Raw genomic sequence first — 21,733 nt, 5'->3', positions numbered from 1 at the left:
GATTTCTAAGCCAAATGCCACCAACAGAGTCACTTAATATAACAATAAACACCCTCCACGAGGTGGAACAAAAGAGAGATCCAATGCAACAACTGCCCAGTAGCACCTTTACTGCAGCGCCAGACCCACCCAAGCTCTGAAGAGCCTGTGTGCCTCAAGCCAGCAGAAAATACACAGGGCAACGATCAACCCTTGAGATGATCTGGCTTTGTATGAGATCACGATCTCTCAGCCCTCAATGTACAAAGACCATTCTCACACTATGCAGCTACCCAGTGTCACTAGGCACGATCAGAAGAGAGCTCTCCTCCTCTTCTGATGCTCAAAGTGATCCCCTGAATTGGCAGCAGCCTTACCTGACACATTTAGGATGGAGGGGGAGATGTCTGGAAGCCCCACTCTAGAGTCTCCCATCCACCAGACAATTGTCACTGGTTCAGGGGGACCAACAGCAGCACAGGCCATATGAAATGGGGCATTAGGGGACACGGACGCATCCTCGGGCTCCACAGTAAAGTAGGGCACACCTAGAAAAGTAACAGACAAGTGATAATAATTGGAGAGACTCCTGTCTCTTGCTTATTTCCACTAATACCAGTGCCCAACACTGGACACCCATCTGCCCTGCCCCTACGCCTAATCTGAGCCCCTCCAAGCCCTTCACAAGAACTAAGGGTCAGATACGCTGGATCACCTCAGGGCACGAATGTCTACATTGTCCCGCCAGGAGAAGTCAGAGAGAAAAAGAGTGCTTGCTTCCCAAAATGCCTTTGAAAACCCTCTTTCACTGAGTCTTCTTCAAGATTCCCCCTATGAAGCAGCTACTAGTGGAAGTATTTGCTCAATTTTTCAGCTGGAGAGATTGGTGTTTAAAGAAGCAACAGTCAATAACTTTAGCCATGGCAGACAACACTTTAAAAGACACCTAATCCAGCTGCAGATGCTTCTTGCTATGCATTAAAAACTGAAGCTTGTGAACGTGTTGAACTAGCAGCTGTAACAAACCCATGAATGAGGAAAGAATCGCCTCGGTGAGAGACTGGAATAATTTACAATGCTTTCTCCACAGCTTAATTGAGTGGAGCCGCCTTCCAGCATGGTCAGACGCCATGAGAACCAGGCTGCCTTGGAGTTTGGGGTAATTTGTTTCAGAGCTGGAGGCTATCCATGGATACAGCTCTCTTGATAACTATCTGTTCCCCACCATGGAAAGATTCCCGCTTGGTTCAACAGGCCTCAGATCAGGTCCATAGGGAACAAAACGCAGCTGCAATGCTAACTACTTCAGGTCATCTCTAAGTGGCAATAGCTGAGCATAACTCAACACATCAAGAGATGTGGTTCCTCTTATGGGCAATGCCAAAATTCTTGTGGTTTCGGTGCTCCAAACCAGTAATACAAAATGCACCAGCCACCGGCACCAGTGCTGACCCTGCAGGACAACCAGCGTGCGTTTCTCGTGGCTGGTGGAAGAACTGAAGGTCCAGAGAAACACTGAGTTCTCTTTTATCCTCAAGGCTTCGGGTGTCAAGCACAGCTGCTACCAACTGCACCTACAGCAAAATCAGGTATTCTCAGCTGGAAAAAGCGTGTTGTGGAAACTGCTGGTCTGCTGCCTCACATAAACAGAGGAACCAACAATACTGTGCTTTCACATGCTTAAATTACACTGTCTGTCCCCAGCCAAAGATGACAGGTCCAAGTGGCTCAAGGTGGTGTGGCAGATGCTGAGCGCCTCCAAGAGCCGACAATTAATCCAGGTGCCTAAACAGGGATTTAGAAGACTAAGGCTTGACATTTCTCCTACAGTCCAGCTGAAAGTGGTGTCCTTGGTCTTTCACTGACCGTCCAGTTGCTCTTTGTGTCTTTCAGATGGCAGGTTTTGTGCCATCCTCGCCTCCTTGCCCACTCCCTTTAGAATGGCAAGTAAATGAGCGAATTAAAACAGGTCTAAAAATAGGTCACTTCAGGAATGATGCTGCCTGCCTGTACAAAGGCTAATGCTCACGACATCATCATGATTTACCGCTGGGCTTTGCGAACATGTTTTACTTGTTTTTTTTTTATTGCAGTCATACTCAAACAATAAAAGTGAATAAACTTTCCAGATATCAGCTGTGACACCTCCAACTGCTCTACCCTCCTTCTCCAAGGAAAATCAGAAGGGAAAATACCATCGTTTCTTCTACCTGTGAGCAGGATCCCCACCTCCTGTCCCTTTGCCACGGCACCTGAGGCAGTCTTTCGGGAGGATCCTGCCCAGCTCAGCAGGTTTTCTCACTTTGGGAGCAGCTAACCAGATCAGACAAGACCACAATTAAAAACTCTCATAGTTCAGGGAGTGCAGCTGACTCATCCAGCTCAGGAACTTGCACTGCCCCCGTACACACGTTACCTGGATACCTCACTGTCTGTGACACAATCAGCCTCCCGGTTCCTGCCGGCACCCCCCTTTCACAGATGCGCTGAGCAGTCAACAGCCAGCAAATCTGTGGCAAAGCAAGGAAATGAACCTGTCTGGTCCCTGTTCCAAGCCAGCATCCAACCTACGGGGCCGATTTTTTCCCTACAGCTCCGTTTTTAGACAGCATTAATTCAGCGGGACGTGTCCACGCAGGCGTGGCTGTGGCTGGCGCTCTGACTGTAGCCACAATGGGTTAGCAGCCCCGGGAAGAGCCGCACAGTCAGAGGTGTAATTTCAGAGGGATAGTTCTGTAAGAAACACAATCCATGTTTTTCAGGTGGCCACACTCTGCGCTGTGCCTCTTAGATTACATCTCCAGGCACCGAACGCTATCATCTTCTTGGTAAGGCCAGAATCTAGCTTCTAAACCAGAAAATAGTTTCAAAATAATTTTGTTTTTGTAAATTCTGAGAAGCGTTTCGTAAGATCAAGCCTTTTAGCTGTATTACAAAGACAGTTCAAATACCATCGCTATGAATTCTGCCTGAAACAAACTACCCAAGTGGATCTCAAGGCAGATATTAGACAGCACAGAAATCCATTCGAGCTTGCCTTACATTAGATCACCAGCAGTCCACGCTTGTTTTGTGGCACACTGAAGGGTGTCAGCACCTACCGAAGGCTGCAAATGACTAGAGTGAAGATCCTTTCTCAGTCAAAGAAGGCAACCCTTGTTACCAATACAGCAACCACTTCCAGACGAGGCTGGTACGCCCAGGGAAGAAATACATGCGGCGATAACAGTGACAGTGGGGCTTTTGCATTCCTCAGTGTTTTCTTATGCTAACAGCTGACACATTTTTAAAAATCCACTCCTTACTACTATTTGTTATTTTTTAATTTTTTCCACTAACTCCCATTTCACGTGATTGCATGTTCGGTTCAAGTTTAACTAACTTCTGCCGTGCTTGCTTTTCTCATAATGGTGACTAGTTGCATTTTTTTAGCTTATGCTTCCTCTGTAAGCTTTGGCCTTCATTCTCAACACTCCCCCTTACCTAGCTGCAGCTGTTTTTTGTGACTTTGATATTTCTTGCCTGCACCATTCAGGACTCCTTCGTTTTTCAGGTGGCTTAACACACTGAGCTACCCAATCACTCCTAATGCACCCACCATGCAAATGCAGCCGCGTCTGGAGCAGGCCACAATTAATTGGAATAGAAATAGAAACCCTGCACAACAGAGAGCATTTTAAGCTGTACACAATGTTCTCCAGTTGAAACTGCACCTGAAAATTTAGGTGGACAAAAGCTTGGGGTTTATGGAAGGTTGCAGGTAAGCATTCCTCTTCCCAGGAGAACTGCTATGAATGTTTCCATGGCTTTGAGTGAGACCTTTGCTGTAAATCACTCAGACCACACCACCTCCCACGACACCCTTCCTGCTCCCCCTCTTTAGGACTGTCAGTTCAGCTCTGGCCCAAAATGTTACCGACTACATTCAAAAAGCCCCTTCTCGCTGCCAGTGCGCTGTTCTTGTCAACTTCCTCACCAAATATTAAGCCATCCTACAGCTACTAGCTTCTGAGGATCTAACACAATCGTGGTTCAAGGAAAATGAAACTACAGACAGTAAGAAGCCAGCAATCCACACTGCCTTGGGCAACTTTTGGGCAACTACGTAGAAGTTATTCTCTATCAGACAAGACTGGGCAAAAAAGTGCCGCGTGGAACAGCCACAGCTATGAAGCGCTGATGTACAGCCCTTCTCCCGAAACTCAGAATTGGGCTAAAGCTGTACCTTGCCCTTAAAGACCTGTTTCGCTGATACACAGAACCAGGCTGTGACCCTGCTTTGAGAAGTGGGTTGGACCAAATGATCCCCATGGATCCCTTTCAACCTGAAATATCCCATCATTCTACGAATTATTTGGAGACCAAAGGAACAACTGATTGAGGGGCTGGAAAGAAATGCATGTGCATGAAAGGATCTTTCACTTGTTTCCTAATGTGCCAAAATAAAACCAGAAGGTAATAAACTGACAGCTGCTCTCCTTGAAGCTACTCTCCTACCATTTCTTACTCCTGCTCTGTAGTAATCTCACTGCAGTGAGCAGCAATGGTTCAGAGCCAAGAAGCCTGTCGCTGGAGCAATCTGCTCTCACCACTACCACCTAGAGCATATTGGTGGGTCAGCCCTGAAAGGAAACCAGCACTACTACTACTCCTTACCTTCCACTATGAGCCACACTTGCTGTGATTCTTCCTTCTTCCCCCCGTTCTCAACCTGGCACCAGTACTTCCCAGAATCTGTCCGCTCGACGGATTTCAAGCTGAAAAAAGTCAAAAGCCATATCGATATTTTACGTGGATAAAGCATGTTTTTGCCCCAAAGGACCCTCCAGTGTTTGGCAAACCAGATGCATGGACAAAACCCACTGAGACGCAGCCAGCTCTGGGGAGGAGGGCAACAGCTAGCCAGCACACAGGGCGCAGCAGAACAGCAGAGGTGGGAGGCTCCTCTCTAAAGTGGGTGGAGGGAATCCTCAGCAGAGCAGCCTTCCTCCAAAACGTCAGCACAGAAAACCCGTCATTTGTGTCCTTTGAGGATAGGAAGGGGTTGGTTGTCTTGATCCTGAACCGTGACTACAGCCTTCAAGAGCGACAGCTTGGCCTACGGTGTCTGAGCTAGCAGAAAACTCCAAATGACAAACTTCCAACGAGCCTGACTGTTTTGTCTCAGTTAGGTGACAGGACTGGTGACAGCCTCATACAGGAACAGATGGGTTAGAAAAGGCCCACCCTCAACTGCACTCCATGTTATACTTATCCCAAGAGTGTCTCACACTGCAAAACTCCTTGGGCCCCTCCGTTTGTGATTTCAAGGGGTTATGCTGGCCTACTCCAGCACACAACCTCACCCTACAAACTCTTCTGTGTCCTCCCTTGCTCAACAGCTCCCCTTCTGAGAAGACGCATCCAAGCAAGGGAAGGCAGCCATGGACACAAGCATTCAAGTCATAGCTCAGGGGAGAAATTCAGCTCCACTGGAAATCTGCGGTATCCTCACTACCACCAGCAACATGAGGCTAGCGTCGCGACTAAGGGCAGAACTTGGTCCCAAAGCAACAAGGCCTCCGCTACCGAAGGCACCAGGGTGACTCTGAGTGCCTGTCAATGCACAAATGTTGATTGCCTCTCATGGGATGTGCAGCCATGCGTCTGCTGCCATGCAGGGATCCTCAGCAGATCGGACGTCCGCCTTTCTAATGCTAGCAGTCCACCTTGGGGAAGGGGAAGAACACCTCAGAAACGAAGACAGAAAAGGGAGAGTGCTTGCTGAAATGCACAAAACGAACCCGCTACAGCCTGATTTTCAGAGCTGTACCTTCAAACGGCATCAGCTGTCCTGCCCGTCCAGCCGCACGTTCTGAAACACAGCGATCGCAGCAGAGAGTCACACAGTGGGTGGTAGAAATGATCACTTTAGGAGAAGAAAGGAAAAAGTAGAAAAAGACAAAGACGCATCTAGATTTAGCACCCTGTACTTAGCCCTGGTGCCACAGAAAGTTCTCAGCGGGAGAAAACAAGAGGTGAGAAAGGAGATCAGACTGAGAGACTGTGAGGGGCGACTAGGGAAACTGAGGGGAAGTAAATGGTATAGTTTCAAGACAAATCGTTTCCATTGTTTCCACAACATAATGTTATGCAATCGTTTTACTGGGAACAGATTTTTTTTGCTATCAAAATGTTTATTACAGACAAGCTTTAGCACAGAGACTTTAGTCGCTGGAATTGGAGACTCCGTGCAATGTCAATCCAAGAAACCTAACAGGAGATGAAGCCAGAGCTCAGGGGAGATTCTCAGTCAGTCAACAGTTTTAAGACCTCAGTGACGTGGCATGCTTGCTTGTACAAGCTCTCTTTATGCATAGAAAAAGCCAGAGCAGAACCTTGGGTCTTGTTTAAGTTGGTACTTCCAGAACAAGCTGACATCCCACTTCTGCTGAAATAAAGGCACAGAGAAGTGCTTTGCAGAAGATTTTTTTGTGCCTCTGAGTGGGGCAGGACTGATATCAAGTAGTGTAAATGTATTAGGAAAGTCTCTGCAAAACGACTCAGGGATGGTTCAGGTGACAAACACTCCTCCCCAGAGAAACAAAGGGGTTATAGTCCTGGGAGTCTCATTTCAGTTAACAAGCCTCACCCTTTAGGCAGACTGACAGCTCAAGAGAGAAAGAGAATGGAATGAGTACGAGAGAGGAAACCTATTTACACAAGACAGACCTTAGTCTTCCTGCTGCATGGCAGAAGATGAACAAACAAGGCAAGAACATCCTTGCACCTTGACGTCACGCCTCAAGCATCACCAGCATTAGCAAAGCACCTGTCACCACAGTAGTCAGGAAACCAATATGGTTCTAGTGCATAAAATCTCAGCCCTCAGTGGCTTCAGTTCTGCTCTCAGTTATGCCCTTGCCACGCACTGAACTGTGGACCTAAGGACCCTGCCCCGCCGAGGGCACTGCAGTTGCATAGATATAGCTGACAGCAGAAAACTCTGCAATCGTTTTCGCGATATTCTTCCTTCTCTGCATCTGTTGTACCTGAGGAAGCCGATCCAGTGTTCTTCATCTACTGGAATGTACACCTGGTCTACGCTTTGCACCACTGCTCCGTCCTTGATCCACGACATCTCGGGATCTTCCATTCCCTCGAGGCTGCAATTTAGTTTGACGGGTTGACCCTGGGACACCTTTAATTTGATTGGAGATCCTGTAAATTTCATACCTAAAAAAAAAATACTACTCCGCCCCACCCCCAGAAGAAGGGGGGTTGGAGTACAGCAAATTACTCTAGGTTGGTGGTCTGGAATTACACACCCTACTAGCATACATTGCAGAGGGGTCTGTTAGTCTCAGCGCTGCTCTACCACGTCTGCTAGGCAATAGTCAAAGGCAAGCACTGAAAGCACAATTGATGGAGAAAAGTGGTGGCTCAGTCCGTACATGGGGCTTTTTTCAACTCATGTAACAGCAGGGTGAGCTTCTGCAGAGCAGAGCCAGACAGAATCGCTGGGAGCTTTGCCGTGTCAGTGATCCGGCAGTGCTAAGCACATTCGCTCGACACGGTACCACACCTCCCTCTTTTCCCCAGGTTTGAATTTCAGCTATGGTGTTCCTGTGCTGCTAAGAAATGATCGTGTTTGCTCCATTGTATGCATTTGTAAAGAGCTGGGATACGAGAAAGAATCAATTACGTCTCCTTATTCAGCGTACGCGGTTCCTCTCATTACAGAAAGCTTCTCTGCAATTTGCAAAACGCGTGAAAGCAAAGCCTATTCCACAGCATACCTCGCCGAGGAGCAGAACTGTTTACAGAACAGATATTTCTGTCGTGTGATGTGGGCGTGTGCTCAAACAATCCTCACTGACCCTTCATTACAGCAAAGGACGATGTTATACTCGGAGCTATGTAGTTGCAAGCCCAAAGCAGCAGGGCTAGAGTCGGTGGAGCTGCTCAGGTTTACATTGACACAGAAGCGATCAGAATTTGGCCCTGAGCACAGTTACGTGTGTGGGTGGATGGGGAGTGTTTCCCTCAAGCAGAATATATGGAATTTGTTACCATGAGAAAACACGGAAGCCAACTATATAAGCACATTTAAGAAAGAAAGGCATATAAAGGAGGAACCAGAGGATCAAAGGAGATCGTGGGAAAGCAAGAAGGTGGGAAATAAATGTAAAGCTAGTTTTGTTAGGGAGAGTGGCCATTTCCTATGCAGTAGCACAGGACTGACAGACCAGAACAGGTCTAGCCTAGTCCAATATTATGCCCTAGCAGTGGCCTCCACATCCTTCAGAAACAAATTGCTCCATCGCTCTGTTGCTCTTGCACAGCCGTGTTATCACAATACTTTACAACTTCACCCAGTTCACCGGCTGGTCAGCTTCTCACATGATGCCTCGCTAGCCTACAGAGCCAGACAGAAACATGCCAGTTGTGAAATCCGGAGCGCTGCTCACTGAGCAGCCCTGTTGCTCTCCAACTCTGTCACAGCCTGATCGGTGATCGAATAGAGATTTCTTATGTGCCAGTTCCCTTCTTGCCAACACGCCACCCTCCCACAGCCACGAGGGCACCACCTCGCGGGGCAAAGCAACAGTGGAGGGACTTGCAGCACGATTCAAACAGCTGGAAGAAGGGGAAGCCAGCACTGTGGGACCAGCCGGCGCTCCGCCACCGGCAGCTGGTACCCTGCCGAGCACCACTGGTCCAGGAGCAATCCCGGAACACAGGCAGAAGGACTTTATTCCTTTCTTTAATGAGATCCCCCAGACTGTTAACATCTGGTTTCCCACACTCGGTCTTTTGCCTTTCTATCCGCTGTTATTAATTTAGCAAACTCACAGAGAGCACTGGAAAACTGGTAAGACGATCATTTTAGTTTAGTCGCTACAGCTCGTTTGCTGGGCTAAGGATTTAATCACCTTGGGTGAGGATGATCTAACCTCCTATTACTTAACTCATCTGTAACACAAATTACATGTTCCAGTGCATGCCAGAAAGCATCCTCCCTTTCACCACTCACAATATTGGAATAAAACATGAAAGCTTCATAGCAGCTCTCTCTCTGTGTTACGCCAGGCTGTTGAATGCGTGCACGAACTGACAGACACTTTCAATACAGGTGCCTTCATGGAAAAGCAAACTACTCAGCTTTCCTCAGCCTGCCCTGCTGAAAAGAGTTAGCCACAAATTAAACATAGAAGTGTCGTTAGAGACCCTTTATGGTTTTCAGTTCCCATACAAATGAATGGTGTAGGAAACGAATACACAGTACAAGTGTTCAGCCCGAGCTGTAATTTTCCACATCACTCAAGTATAAACCCTCCATCAGGACCAACTGAAATGAAGAAATACAGATCAAGGATTTTTAATAAATTCACAGGTTTTTGACAAAAATACGGTTTTAGCTGCAGCACCTCTTCCTGCAAGTATCAGGAAGAGGAGGAGGCCAAGATAGATTTTAATTTCCACCTATTCCTCCTCTTACTCTCCCACTCACAATTTCTCATCTGATAACATTCTTGCCAGCGCAAGAAATAATCTCATCCAAATAGGTTCCTCCAAGCCTACCTGTAAGACCTGCAGGAGTTAAAATGTATAGCTAGGAAATGAAATTGTATTAAATTTCTTATCAGCCGGTTGTGAGGCAGAACTGACAGCAAACAAACATAGTAGTTGTCAAAATACATGACATATTTGTTGGTTTGGTTTGGGGTTTGCTATGTTTGTTTGTTTTTTTAAAGTGAATATTTTGATTCCTAGGAAAGAAGTATGCATTTTGCAAAGTTATTTTGGGAGTGGAGAGAGAGGAAGATGTCTACCCAGGCACGCCAAGGCAAAGGTTTTTGCTCCCCAGCTTCCTTCGGACCCCGTACCGCAGGCTCCCCAGCCCGTGGTACCGCAGCACACCGCCCCGCAGGCAGCGCGGAGCCCAAACCCCCGGGGAAGCCGGCGGGAGGTTCGCCTGGGCGCCGAGAGGCTCCCGCACTTCGGAAAACTTGGGAAAACGAGTTGGGGAGCGGGGACGGGGCGGGGGGGGAAGGGGAACCAAACCCAACCAAAGCCACTCAGGAATGCCCGGCTTTCCTCGGCGGGGATCCGCGGTAGGCAAATACCAGAGCACCGCCTCGGCAAACAACGAGGAGGATTATTCAGGCTGCGATTTACTACCCGGTGCTCGCGGGCGACCGGCCGCGCCCCGCACAGCCCGGGCGCGGGGACGGGCGGGGGGGGGGGAGGGCAAAACGGGGCGGCCCCAACCCCGACCCGCGGCTGCCCGAGGCCCCGGGGCCGCGGCGACCCCCGCCCGCCCGGCGCTGTGCGCCCCTCTCACCTGCCACGGCGGCGACGTCCCGCAGCGCCGCAGCCCACAGTCCCAACAAGAGGAACGGCGGGATCGCCATGCTCCGCTTCAGCTCCATCGCTCCCGCACCACCATCCTCCCCCCTCGCCCCGCGAGCTCCCGGCGCTGCGGGGGGCTCCCACCGGCGACGGAGGCGACAGAGGCGGCCCCGCGTCGCTGCCCGCCACCGGACTCCCCCGAGAGGCTGCGGGGACGCTCCAACTTCTGGCCGCGGCTCCGGCCGGGGCGAGCGGCAGCAGGTTCCGCCGGGGAGCGACGGGGCCGGTGCGGTGCGGTGCGGTGCGGTGCGGGGCTGGAGCCGGGCGATCTCCACCTGCCGGCGCGCGGCTCCGCGCGGCTCCGTGCGGTTCCGCCCGTCCGTCCGTCCGTCCGTCCCTCCTCAGCCACCGCCTTCTCCTCCAGGAAATGGCGCTCTCGGGCGGTCACCGAGCGCTGTGCTCCCCCTCTGACATCACGCTCATGAATATGCATGAGCCAGGAGCCCGCCGCCCCCGAAACGGCGCGCCCACCGCCCCCGCTCCGGCGCTGCGGGACGGCACCGCGGGGGGGACCCCGCCGCCCCCCGCCCCGGGGGCCGGACCCCTCCGGAGGGCGGCCGGGAAGGGGGGGGGGGGGGGCTGGAGGCGGGCCCCCGGGGGCTGCCCCAGCGGGCGGCCCAGTTGCCGGAGCGCCGGCAGCCGGTGACCCACATCGGCGGAAGCTGCCGGGGCATCGGGCGGGGGGGGGGACACACAACCAGATCGCTTATTCCCCTACTTACATATGGAAGCAGGAGGCCAGCCTGCTCCCACATGCACCCTCCAGCCCCCCCCAGGGGAGGAGGGCTTGGGGACCCCACCGGGGCTCAGCCCCCCCCCCCCCCCCCAAAACCAAAGCTCTGCCGGGGCGAGCAGCACCTCGCCTCGCGCACACAGCGCCCCCAGCCCCATCTCCCCTGGCCAGCCCTCTCCCTCTCCTTCCCTCGGCTCCCCTCGCCAGCCGGACCCCGGCCCTGGGGACGCTGGCCGCCCCATCCCGGTGCCTGATCTTGTGGAAGAGCACCGGGAACGGGAGGAGATGCACCGTCCCCTCCAAGCAGGATCAGCTCAGCCTTGCCCTCTTTTCCACCATTGGAAAAGTAGGGAGAGGTCTGAGGAAGGAGATCGCTACTGCCACAGAGTTACTAGCATGGTGTGGAAAAGTCACCGACAAAGAATTTTAAAAAAAAAAATCTAGTGTTGCCTTTTTGTAGGGGTTACGGTGAGAATCTGGGTTGGAAGGCACCGTAAGGATCAATAGTGTTAAAACACAATGCAGCTTTCAGCTCTGCCACAGCCGTTGGTGTGCAATGCTTACCCAGTGGTTCCTGCAATGCGCTGCAAACCTGGCTAAGCGGAGGGGTGTGAGGAAACAGCGGTATCCCCATCAGGGAGATGGGGAAACTGAGGCACGATAAACTCACGTAACTCCCTCCCAAGCTCTGATCTCCCCCACGGCCCGCCCCCAGCCATGTCCATTTCTGGTAGGAATTCCCGGGGGACTGGAGCAATGCCAAGAAGACTTCACGACTGGAATGGAAATGTCACTCCCACCCCAGTGTCCCGCAAGCAGTGAGGTGCCCAGGAGGAGACACTGACAAGCCATCCACCCGAGAACTGGTGGGAAGCCTCGGCGCTCTCGGGGACAGGAAATCGTGACATGCCTGTCGCCGGGAGCACGGTGGCTTTTGGGCTGAGAGCTTCTGCGCTGGTGTTTGCTAAAAGCTTCGCGCACCGTTGCTGTTTCTGCTCTCTCTCCCCCGTGTATCCATATATATCCATCTATCCAAGTGCATGGTGTGTTTCTGCACTTACTCATGGTGACAGCACCTTCAGGAACTAGCTACTTTTGCAGATTTTAGTTGTCTCATGAGAAAAAATAATGGCCATTAGAATAATGCTGCGTTTTTACAGCATTTTCCTTCTAGGGTTTTCTTCCAGCCTTACAGTTACAGAGGCTTGCTACGTTATACTGACCCTGTGGGCTCAGGAAACTCTCGGGTGTACAAGGAGGGGAGAGGAGGCACAGGCAAGCGTTGTGACTTGGCCAAGCCCATCCGGGGAGGCTGCGGCAGAGAGAGGCTTGACTCCACACGGTGTGGCCGGAGCATTCCTCTACCTCAACGGGCATGGTGTGCTTCGTCCAAACGTCATACGTGATGCTCCCAAAGGCTTTGGGAAGGGGAAGGAGAACGGAAAAGGAGCTTTCATCTGCAAAGAGGAGTATGGGATAGGAAGCTGTTGTAGCACAGCACAGGCCAGACTCTGGGCTGGTGTAAGACAGCAAAGCTGTGCTGGAAGCAGGAGACCAAAGGGAATTTTCCCCAGCAGTGGATCTGGCTTCAGCTCTTCTAAGAAGGGCTTTGTGTCAACAGCGATAGGCAGGAAGAGCCATATGAAAATTGGACTGAAATCCTGCACGCGTTGCCAGTTGGAGTGCAAACTGCTGTGGGAAAACTTACGGAGGAGTGCAATATTACCATGCAGAAATCAAAGGAACTGGTGATTCTGAAATACTTTTAGAGACTGAAGACAAATAAACTTTCCCGGCCCCTCACGCCACTGCATTAAGCAACGTGGCTTTGTTCTACAGGTCATAACTCTATATAAGTGGGCTCACTGCCCACACGCACAGGGCACAGCACAGTGGCTTATAAATAAGCTGGTGCCCTCCTGGCTTACATCTTTTCCTTACTCCTTCTGTTGAGATAGTACGTTGTCACATCTCAACGGACCTGCTGGGTGGTGTAGGCACGTTCTAGAAAATGTCTGAAGAGCTGCACAATAAGGAAAAGGTGAATTCCCAGTGCTGGGAGACTTCTGAAGGTGAGGGAGAAGGAAGAAGGAAGAAATTAAGAGAGGGAGGGAGGGGAGAGAGAAGGCAGGAGGGAAAGAAGTATTTGCTGGATTTCCTCACCTTCCTGTGCTGTTCAGCCTTTTCTAATTTTCGAGACCCAACAGGATGAGGATGGGTTATCCCAGTGACAAAGCACCCCAAAACATTTTCCACATGAGAAGCCATAGCCCTAAAAGTTCAGCAAAAGCTGCTGGCGCATGCCACTACTTCGCTGTCGAATTGGTCAGTCTGCAGCTGGATACAAAATCCCTGTGCTTTGCACAAGGCATTTTCCGTAGAGCTGCCTGGTTTGCACTTGGATTTGAGAACCTGCCCACTCCATCCTCTGACTTGGGATTTGAAGAGCAGCATTATCCCCTCCATTGCTAGGGAATGGATCCCTAATCCTGTGTCAGGGAGCTGTGGCAATGGCAAGAGCGACAATGAAGTAGTGTTCAAGGGCCGCAGGAGTAGCTCTGCTCTACAGTGTACGAGACCCAGGACGGCTGTTCAGGTGCTTCCTGAGCGGGTGATATGTTGAAACCAGCATATTCAGCCCCAGGCCAGAACGGGAGCTGCTCCTAGCTTTTCAGTCACGACCAGGGGCTATAGCAAGTGACAGGAGGAAGCTCCATGTGTGGGGGGGCTTTTGCATCTTAGGGATGGCTTCTCAAATAAATGCCCCAAAATTGGGCCAGAACATAAGGAATGAGGAAGCAGAAACCCTCTGGGCTTTCCAAACCCTGCCAAGGACACAGCTTGAGAGCTGCTGGATATTACAGTGGCTTTTGGGGACACTAAAAAGGTTAAACTGGGCATAAACTGTCTTCATTCTCTGCCCAGCCCATCATAATAATGGGATTGCCAGAGCTTATTCATGTCGGATAATAACACTGTTTAACATGGCCACTTCTGAGGACACAAATATAACTCTCCATCTTGAAATATATATGGGACCAAACTGGCCATGCCAAGACCTTGGACATGGTATTTAAAGCTACCAGTGGCTGCAGCAGCTACACAAGAAGACTGAAACTCCCCCTGCCTGCGTCTGGGCTCAGCTTGCCATAACTGATGTACGCTGCTTATTTGGGAATTATCTTAGCTGCCGCTGAACTGGGTTCTCTTTTAATTTACATTTTTCGACCATCTCTTCCTTTCTCCTTTCTTGTCTTCCTCCCTACCACCTCTTCAGTAAGAAACCGTGTTGGAATATTCCAGCCTCTCTGTTTCATGAAGTTTCAGCCACCTCCAGCTCTTACATCTTCCATATGTGCTGGTTTTAACATTCTGTGAGAAAGAAGATAAGGTCAGAGAACCATATGAAAGACTTGCATTTACTCCATCTTCAGAATACAAGTAAATCAAGATGAGTCTGAGCTGTAAGTTCAGGCTTGATTCTTTCCTAGTTACCAAACCCTTCCAGCTCTGCCTGGGGGTGGTAGGTGGCATGGTGTAGATGGGGGCTAGGGCTGGATCACTGCAGGGTGGATCTAAGTTTGGATTTTTCTCTAAGTTTCAGTGTTATCCAGTTTGGCCCCAGCCCAACCATAATCATTACCCCGGCCCCAAACCTGCTTCCTCCATGTGTCTGGGATGGTTATTCTTTTTTAGAGGTGATAAACTAACACATCGTATGTGTTATCTATCTTTTGCAATAAATACCAAGCTGTCAGAATGAAAATGTCACAGAAATCATACATAAAGTATTTACATTAAAAAAGATAAACTCATACGAATTTGAGCAACCTTTCTGATGGTGCCATCATTTGCAGCAGGTTAGCCAGGTATTGCCAATGTTTCTATTTCTGGAGTTGAAATAAACACAGCACATCGAAAAAGAGTCCTCAAACTGAAACAAAGTGTATTTAACATGGTGCAACAGTCAATGCCATAAGAAATCACCATATAAGTATGCAGAGTCATATGTAATCTGCACATACTAATATGACTTTACGAATCTTGTATTACATGTAGATAGACACAGAATGGACTTGGGAGGAAGCATTTGTTGCCAGCTCCTCCAGGGGCTCGCTTTCTTACCTACTTGCCGTAGGGAGTGACACTTTGCTTTTGAAAGTGACTGTATTGCGATCGTATCGCACTCTCCTGTCAGTCATGGTGGCTAATAATCTCCGCCATCCACACAACAAAATGGAACGGAGCTTGCTCAGCGTATGACCATCCCTTGTGGGATAGAGGTTTGGCGGGTGCGAGGTCCCTGGCGGGTCCTCAGTGTGGCCATAAGCTTCTTGGGTCCGTCCCTGGCTGGTGGGGCGCCTCCGGCCGGGCCAGGAGGGCAGCCCACAGCCCAGAGTGCAGCACTCCGCTCCACCAGGACCGGACACTTTCCGGGCTTGGCATTGCTGGGACTAATCCAATCCTTTCTGGAAGGAGCTGCGCCCGCTCAGAGGGAAGCCTTGCAGGGAGGGCCCAGGGGCCCGGCAGGAGCAGCCAGGGCGGGTGGCTCCCAGCTGCGCTCCCTGCCAGGGGCTGGGGTGGCACTGCATCCCGCCTGGGAAGGTGGGAAGGTGGCAGCGGGCTACGGGCCAGAAGCCCTCCCCAGGGCACGTGGAAAGCTGAAGGATAATGTAGAGTTGTTCTGCAACTGCTCTAATAGATGCTGTGGGCGGAAGAGCTTCCTAACAACTCCAGACTGTCAGTGGGAGGGTTAATACCACATTTGCCTTTTCCTCTCCAGCCCCTCTCCCTGGGTCCAGCCCATGCAGCTCTGAGCAAGTGGTAGGAATGAAACAACCACAAACCAGACCCACAGTCCTAAAAATAGTGGCACTAACAGGACACTGATCTACATTACAGTTCTCAACAATCAGTAACAGGGGTGGAGCCGGACAAGGTTAACTACAGCTGGAAACGCAGCAGTGTCTCTGCTGCAGACCAGGCAGGGCAAGGTGAGCAAAGGGCTTTTTGCTTTATTGGTGTACGTCACTGCTCTGGAAAGAAAGTCCTCAGCACTTCTCAGGGGCACAGCCTGTGGCTGTGTCAGCAGTCAGTAACATTTGTGCCATGAATACCTTATTTTTGCCCAATGGAATGCAATTACATCCTAAAGACAACCTCACTGGCAAAACCCCAGAAAGTTTGGAAAGCGGAAGTGAGAAAACTAAAAAAAAAAAGGAAGGTGAAGCTAAAGCAAGAGGAGAACATGAAGAAAGAGAAGAATAAATGACACAAGAAGAGGAAAAAAGGCTGGTGAAAATAAACTAATTTTAAAAATCACCCCATTTGGAGCTTGCAGGAGGTGACTCAGCGCCTGCAGATCTGAATTCTCTTTCTGCCTTGACTCTGGCTGGCTGCGTGCCTTTTGCCTTGCTCCCTCTGAGTTTCTTACCTTGCAGGGCAGCCAAGAGGGCAAATATACTGCAGAGCACAGGCTTTATAAATCCTCCAGCAGAAACAGTGGTCAAATGCAGTGAATGAAACGTAAAAAAAAAAGACTGAAGGTGGGATGGGAGAACAGGCAGGGAGCCGAGGAGCAGAGAAAGGATGAGGAGTGAAAGAGCGAAAGGAAGAGGAGAGCGAAAGACTAGGGAGACCAGCCAAAGGAGGGGGAGAAGCTCTTGGAAATGAGGTTAGCCATCGGTCAGAGTGACTGCGTCCTCTTGCAATGGCAGGGAGAAGAGCTGAAGCTCGTCCTGCTGACCTGCTGTGGAGAACAGATGCTTGCAGGGTCCCTGCCAGCAGCACCTCTGCAAGCCCTGTCCTGGGGCAGAGGAGCCAACAGACCATGGAGGCCTGTCACAGAGAGGTTTCTAGACAGGAGGAGCGCCTGACGTAGAAATGACGCCCATCACGCCCCTCTGGCCTGTGCACAATCAGGACAGGGAAGAAGCGGGCGTCGTGGTAGGTTGGGGGGTTTTCGTTGACAGCTAGCTGGCTGGAGTAGGAGCAGCACTGCTCGTCCTGGCAGCCCCGGTCCGCGATGCTGCTGCTGCGGCTCCTCCAGAGGCCTGTCCTGTGGGAGCCATGGACGCGGCAGAGGGAGAAGCGGCTGGTGTTGAGGGAGAGGCGGGAGTTGCCACTGCAGCTGTGGAAAGCGTGGCGTGAGAAGATGGAGGAGGTGCTGGAGGCACGGTTGCAGCGTTCGCAGCCGTGGGCCGTTTCGCCGTACCGGCACACCGCATAGCTGTTGTAGGCTGGGGAGTTGGCCAGGTCCATGAGCATGGCCTCTGAATAGCTGGGGATCAGCTGCCGGTTGGTGCAGATGTGCCACTCCAGCTCGGTGCTGTCCTGCGTGGCATCTCGGGGCATGCAGTACCGGTACAAGGGCTCCTCCGCTGCCGTGGGCACTGTGTACTCCAGACCCAGCAGCTTCTCCACATGGTAGTGGACATAAGCAGTCCGATACTCTATGAGTACCCTGAGCGGCCATGAGATCATCAGGATGGCTGCCACCCAGAAAGCATAGTGGGACACGTACCATGGCAGATGATCGGGGTCCCCATAGGCCATCATGAGCTCTTTAAAGTCCACATTTTTGAGCTGCATGCCTTCCCTCACTTCCATGTAGTCATCCAGCCCCTCGATCTCCGTGAAGAAGTGAGCCCTCTGAGTCAGGTAAGAGTTCTCAGACTCGATGTTGGCAAAGCTGAAGCACTTGGTGAACCTCAGCTTGGTGGCTGTGTAGCTCTCCAGGCCCAGGAGCTCCTTGGAGATGTCCTTGTACCCGCAGTGAGAGTAGTCAAACTCAGCTTCAGCCACATGGGTGTTGACCCTCTCATGGTAGACTTGCGTGGTGGTGTAGGCATCACCGTTGCGGTAGCGGGTCACCTGCCGGGTTCGCCGCACAAAGTGGTAGCTGATGGCCTTCCACCAGATGCACGGCGTGGCTTGCTGCATGCGGCTGATACATTCATAGACACTGTCCACATCCGCCTTGTACTGCAGCTCTCTCTTGACGTGGCAGTGCCAGCACTCCACCAGGTACACCACGTACAGCATAGAGAGGAAGGCCAGTGGGATATAGACGTAGCCGTCCGAGCACGGGCTGTCATGGTAGATCATGGACTTGCCCTTGAAGGAGCTATCAAAGCTGAGCTTCGTGACCCGGGCCAGCTGACACCAGGCCACGGCACCCAGGCAGCCGTACATGAGGATGGAGAGCAGGAGGCATTTCCAGTGGGACTCTCGGCACATGCAGGCGCTCAGGGACTGCTTCACGGGGCGTTGCTTCAATCACACCACCAGGGAGGGGGAGAGAAGGACACAAAGAGAGCGAGGAAACTGTCAGTCACACCACTTTGCACAACGTACACAGTGACTGTTGCCTTCAAGACTGCATCTGGCTTGGCTCTCACCTGCCTGAGGACTGGGACACCACCCTGCTTAATATAAATGTGAATATAAACAGACATGCTGTGCCAGGGACAGAGATCTCTGGACCAAACGCTTTCCTTGCTTCCTCCTGCCTCTGGGGAGGGAAGCTGTTCACGTGGCAGTGACTTGCCATGCCCGCTCCCCTGACAGATGGGCCCCTCTGCAGGGGGTGAGATGGGTCCCCATCTCCTTCTCCCTGTCTGGAGCCAGCATCATCTAAGCACCCTGCCATTTTCCAAGGCTGAGAGGGCTTTGCAGCATGCGAACCGCCAAAAGCATGGGGTTGCGGACTTGCCCGTTTGCTTCGCAAGTGCCCAGCAGCTGGGTTCCCACACGGTGCTGCTGGGGAGGCTTGGGAGAAGCATCCATCGCAGGGCCATGGCCAACACAGGGGACCAGCACCTTGGGGAGCTGGAGCTGCTGCCTGACTCAGAGCTGACTCACACCCAACCCTGAAACCTACCAAAAGACCGACACCATTTTTCTTGGAGGTGAGCCATCAGGAAAATCACTAGATTCAAGCACATTTAGTTGAAAAAAATATCAGGATTACAGCACGACGCAGCAGGGCTTCAGGCTGGTTAGAAGTCTTGCTCTGACCTAAAATACCTGAAAGCTTAAGCATAGCAGCTAAGGGTGTATGTGTGAATATTTAAAACATAGCACATCCCTCTCTTTCAAGTCCCAAAAGTCAGGCCAGGAGTAGAGCTGGAGTTTGCACTCTGTGTCCCCTGAGATGGTGTGATTGCAGTCCCTTACCCCAGCCATGGTGCAGTGAATCAGCTGCATAGTCGTGTTAGGTTGGGCTATAGTAAAAAATGCCAAATCGAGCCAAGCAGCTAGAGGAAACAGAGTAGTCTCCCTGCAAAGACCAGTTACATTACCAGCTGGCAGCTGCCTGTCTGTAGAAAGTGCCTGAAGCAAGACCCCCTGCTGCCCTGATAGGTAATGTGAAGGGCTGTCTGCGTCCCTCTTGTTACCGCCGTCTTTTGCCTCCCCCCTAACTCCCAGGAAATGACAGTGAGAAAGCAGATACACACTGATATTCATGCATCATCATGCCCTCTGCCGAGGCTGATTTAATGCAAAAATAGAAGCACTGTTACTCCTTCTCCCAAGGGGTGACCTCTAATGCATCAAACTGCTCCATAGATGCCAACAGATGCTAGGTTTGGGAAATGTCTTCTCTTTCTCCCAGGATAAAGTTTGCCCCTAGTATAGCTTATCTCGGACCCACAACAGTTAGGATTCAGTAAGTAATCTTGAACCAGCAAGGAATTTAAGAAGCAGCACCTTATGACTCAGGATATAATAACATGGTGCCACTAGAAATAGTTTACTGTCCTCTCAATAAGATTGGAAGCATTGGCATCTGGCCTTGCAGGGGTCTGAGGTCAGATTTAATACTCCTTTTTGGGGGGGAAGAAGAACACTTCTAAGTAACTATAGAGGGTTTTATGGCTTGTTTTGAGCACTGCCAAACTAAACTAGACTTCATGGGTTTTGGTTTTGATTTTGTAGCTTCTAATCTGACACTGTGTAAGTGCAGAGTGATTTTACTGATTTTAGGGAGCTACACTAGTATTCACCCGCAGGGATTAAGGGCAGAATCTGGCTCCTGAATCTTCCTGATGCATCCAGAAGGAATCTGTAAAAAATTTCAATTCTTATCTCAAGCCTTTTTTGTGTATGTGTCAGAATAAAGAATAATTATTCTGGACTATATTGTCTTTACAGTGGCCAAAATGCGTGTAGAGAAGCTAAGTGAGTTATAAAGGACACAGTACATAACTTTTCTGTAGGTAGGGCAGCGAAAAGACCTTAGTATGGGTGAGAATAAGGCTGTTTTCCTTAGCCTTTTGCAGGAAATCTTGAGGAAAGCCACAACGTGGCTTCAGGCAGTCCTCAAACCAGCTGAAAAATAACTATGGGAGTTTTGGGGGTGAATCCCTGAGTCTACATGCAGTCATGGAGAGTTTAATCCCTTGAAACTCTTGTCAAATACCCACCATTCTGTTCCAGTGTGGTCACTGCCCCAGTGTAGGCTTCTGTCCCAGCTGTACACTGGACCCTGGGTCAGAGCCCCTGGCTCTCCCCACTCATGGGAACTCCACCAGGAATCACTGCCTTCTATTCTTTGTCTCTTCTTGACATGGAACCAGAGTTTTTAAGTGCCGTAGTAATGCAAAAGTATAGATTGCAATGAAGAATTGCAAACCTCTACCCTTTTCTTTCTCCTGAAGGTTTTCTGAGGTGAAGAAAACTCTAAAAATTAACATCTCTCTACTCCAGTCACTGGGACAGAAAACAGCTGGGCAATATTCTAACTCAGGAATTTAAGTTCACACTCAGGTTTCCACAAGTACCTCTCAAGTAAAATCACATGCGGTTAATACTGTGAAGAATGCCAGTGGACCCAGAAAAAGCTGTGCAGGAGTCAGTTTTAATGTAACGTGAGTACTCCATGCAGCTCCAGGGACCCCAATTTTTATTATGACTTGTTTGAAGCACTGTCAGCCCGGCCTGAGCACAGCCATGCAAGGGGGCTGTCCCACATCAGTTAAGGCACTATTTGCCAAAGACAATCCCCACCTTCCCTTTATCTCACATCCCTTGACTAACAACTCCTGCTCTCGGCAGCTCTGTGGTCCAACTTACAACCCACACCTTGGCTTCTGCCCGAGGGGTAATTCAACCAGCCCTGCTGGTTAGGGCTATCAGAGGCTGTACCAGAGTGGGCAAATGTCTCCTCACGTGCTTAGCTCTATGAAATGCCATCTCCCCTTTGGGGAAGAGTCTCACCAGCCCTGTAGCAGCACCAGGCTGGGCTGGTAGAAGCTCAGAGGCTTGCCAGTCCAAGATAACACTTCTGTATTCTGTATTCTGGAGACACTTTAAAAATGGTTTTCAACCCACTGCACTGAAAGGGCTGGATCAGCCCGAGCCAGGCTACCTTCACTATTCTTACTGCAGCCTGTAAGAAAGGCAGCTTCTCTCCTCCTTGCCTTAGTGAAGACATGCCACCATACAGCCCACTGCCACATCTCTGTGATTCACACACCTACCAGTCCAGTTCAGCAGAGCCTTCACCTTCAAAACCGTTTGGGAAAAACATGATTCTTTTCTCCTGGCTCTTCTGTCCCACTGCCTCATACCTTCCTGTGTTCCTAAGCAGATCCCACTCTTTGCAGTTCCTCAGTTATAAAA

General features: G+C 50.7%; 2 protein-coding genes across 6 annotated transcripts in view; both read right to left on the bottom strand.

Annotated features, from left to right (window-relative positions):
* The window catches only part of TYRO3 (TYRO3 protein tyrosine kinase), a 43,395-nt gene extending 32,671 nt beyond the window's left edge, over nucleotides 1-10,724 (bottom strand). For 2 of the 5 annotated variants that reach the window (XM_075105600.1, XM_075105601.1), the window contains exons 1-3: nucleotides 10,307-10,478; nucleotides 7,011-7,194; nucleotides 4,636-4,736 (exon numbers count right to left, since the gene is read on the bottom strand). In XM_075105600.1, coding sequence (XP_074961701.1) covers nucleotides 4,636-4,736; nucleotides 7,011-7,194; nucleotides 10,307-10,394 — 373 coding nt within the window. In that variant the 5' untranslated portion in view covers nucleotides 10,395-10,478. Of the gene's footprint in view, nucleotides 1-356; nucleotides 528-4,635; nucleotides 4,737-7,010; nucleotides 7,195-10,306 lie in introns of those variants that run through there. The other 3 variants (XM_075105598.1, XM_075105599.1, XM_075105602.1) reach the window with 3 other exon arrangements.
* Nucleotides 10,725-15,041: 4,317 nt separating this feature from the next.
* On the bottom strand, nucleotides 15,042-18,484 carry LOC142062972 (transmembrane protein 151B-like). The gene has a single exon (XM_075106226.1). It carries the CDS (start codon nucleotides 18,344-18,346, stop codon nucleotides 16,949-16,951), a length of 1,398 nt encoding a protein of 465 aa, XP_074962327.1. The 5' UTR covers nucleotides 18,347-18,484; the 3' UTR covers nucleotides 15,042-16,948.
* Nucleotides 18,485-21,733: the final 3,249 nt, after the last annotated feature.

Source organism: Phalacrocorax aristotelis, chromosome 10 (assembly GCF_949628215.1).
Source record: "Phalacrocorax aristotelis chromosome 10, bGulAri2.1, whole genome shotgun sequence".
Classification (NCBI taxonomy): domain Eukaryota; kingdom Metazoa; phylum Chordata; class Aves; order Suliformes; family Phalacrocoracidae; genus Phalacrocorax; species Phalacrocorax aristotelis.
Note: the sequence above shows the minus strand (reverse complement) of the source record. Positions and strands in the feature narration are given on the sequence as shown.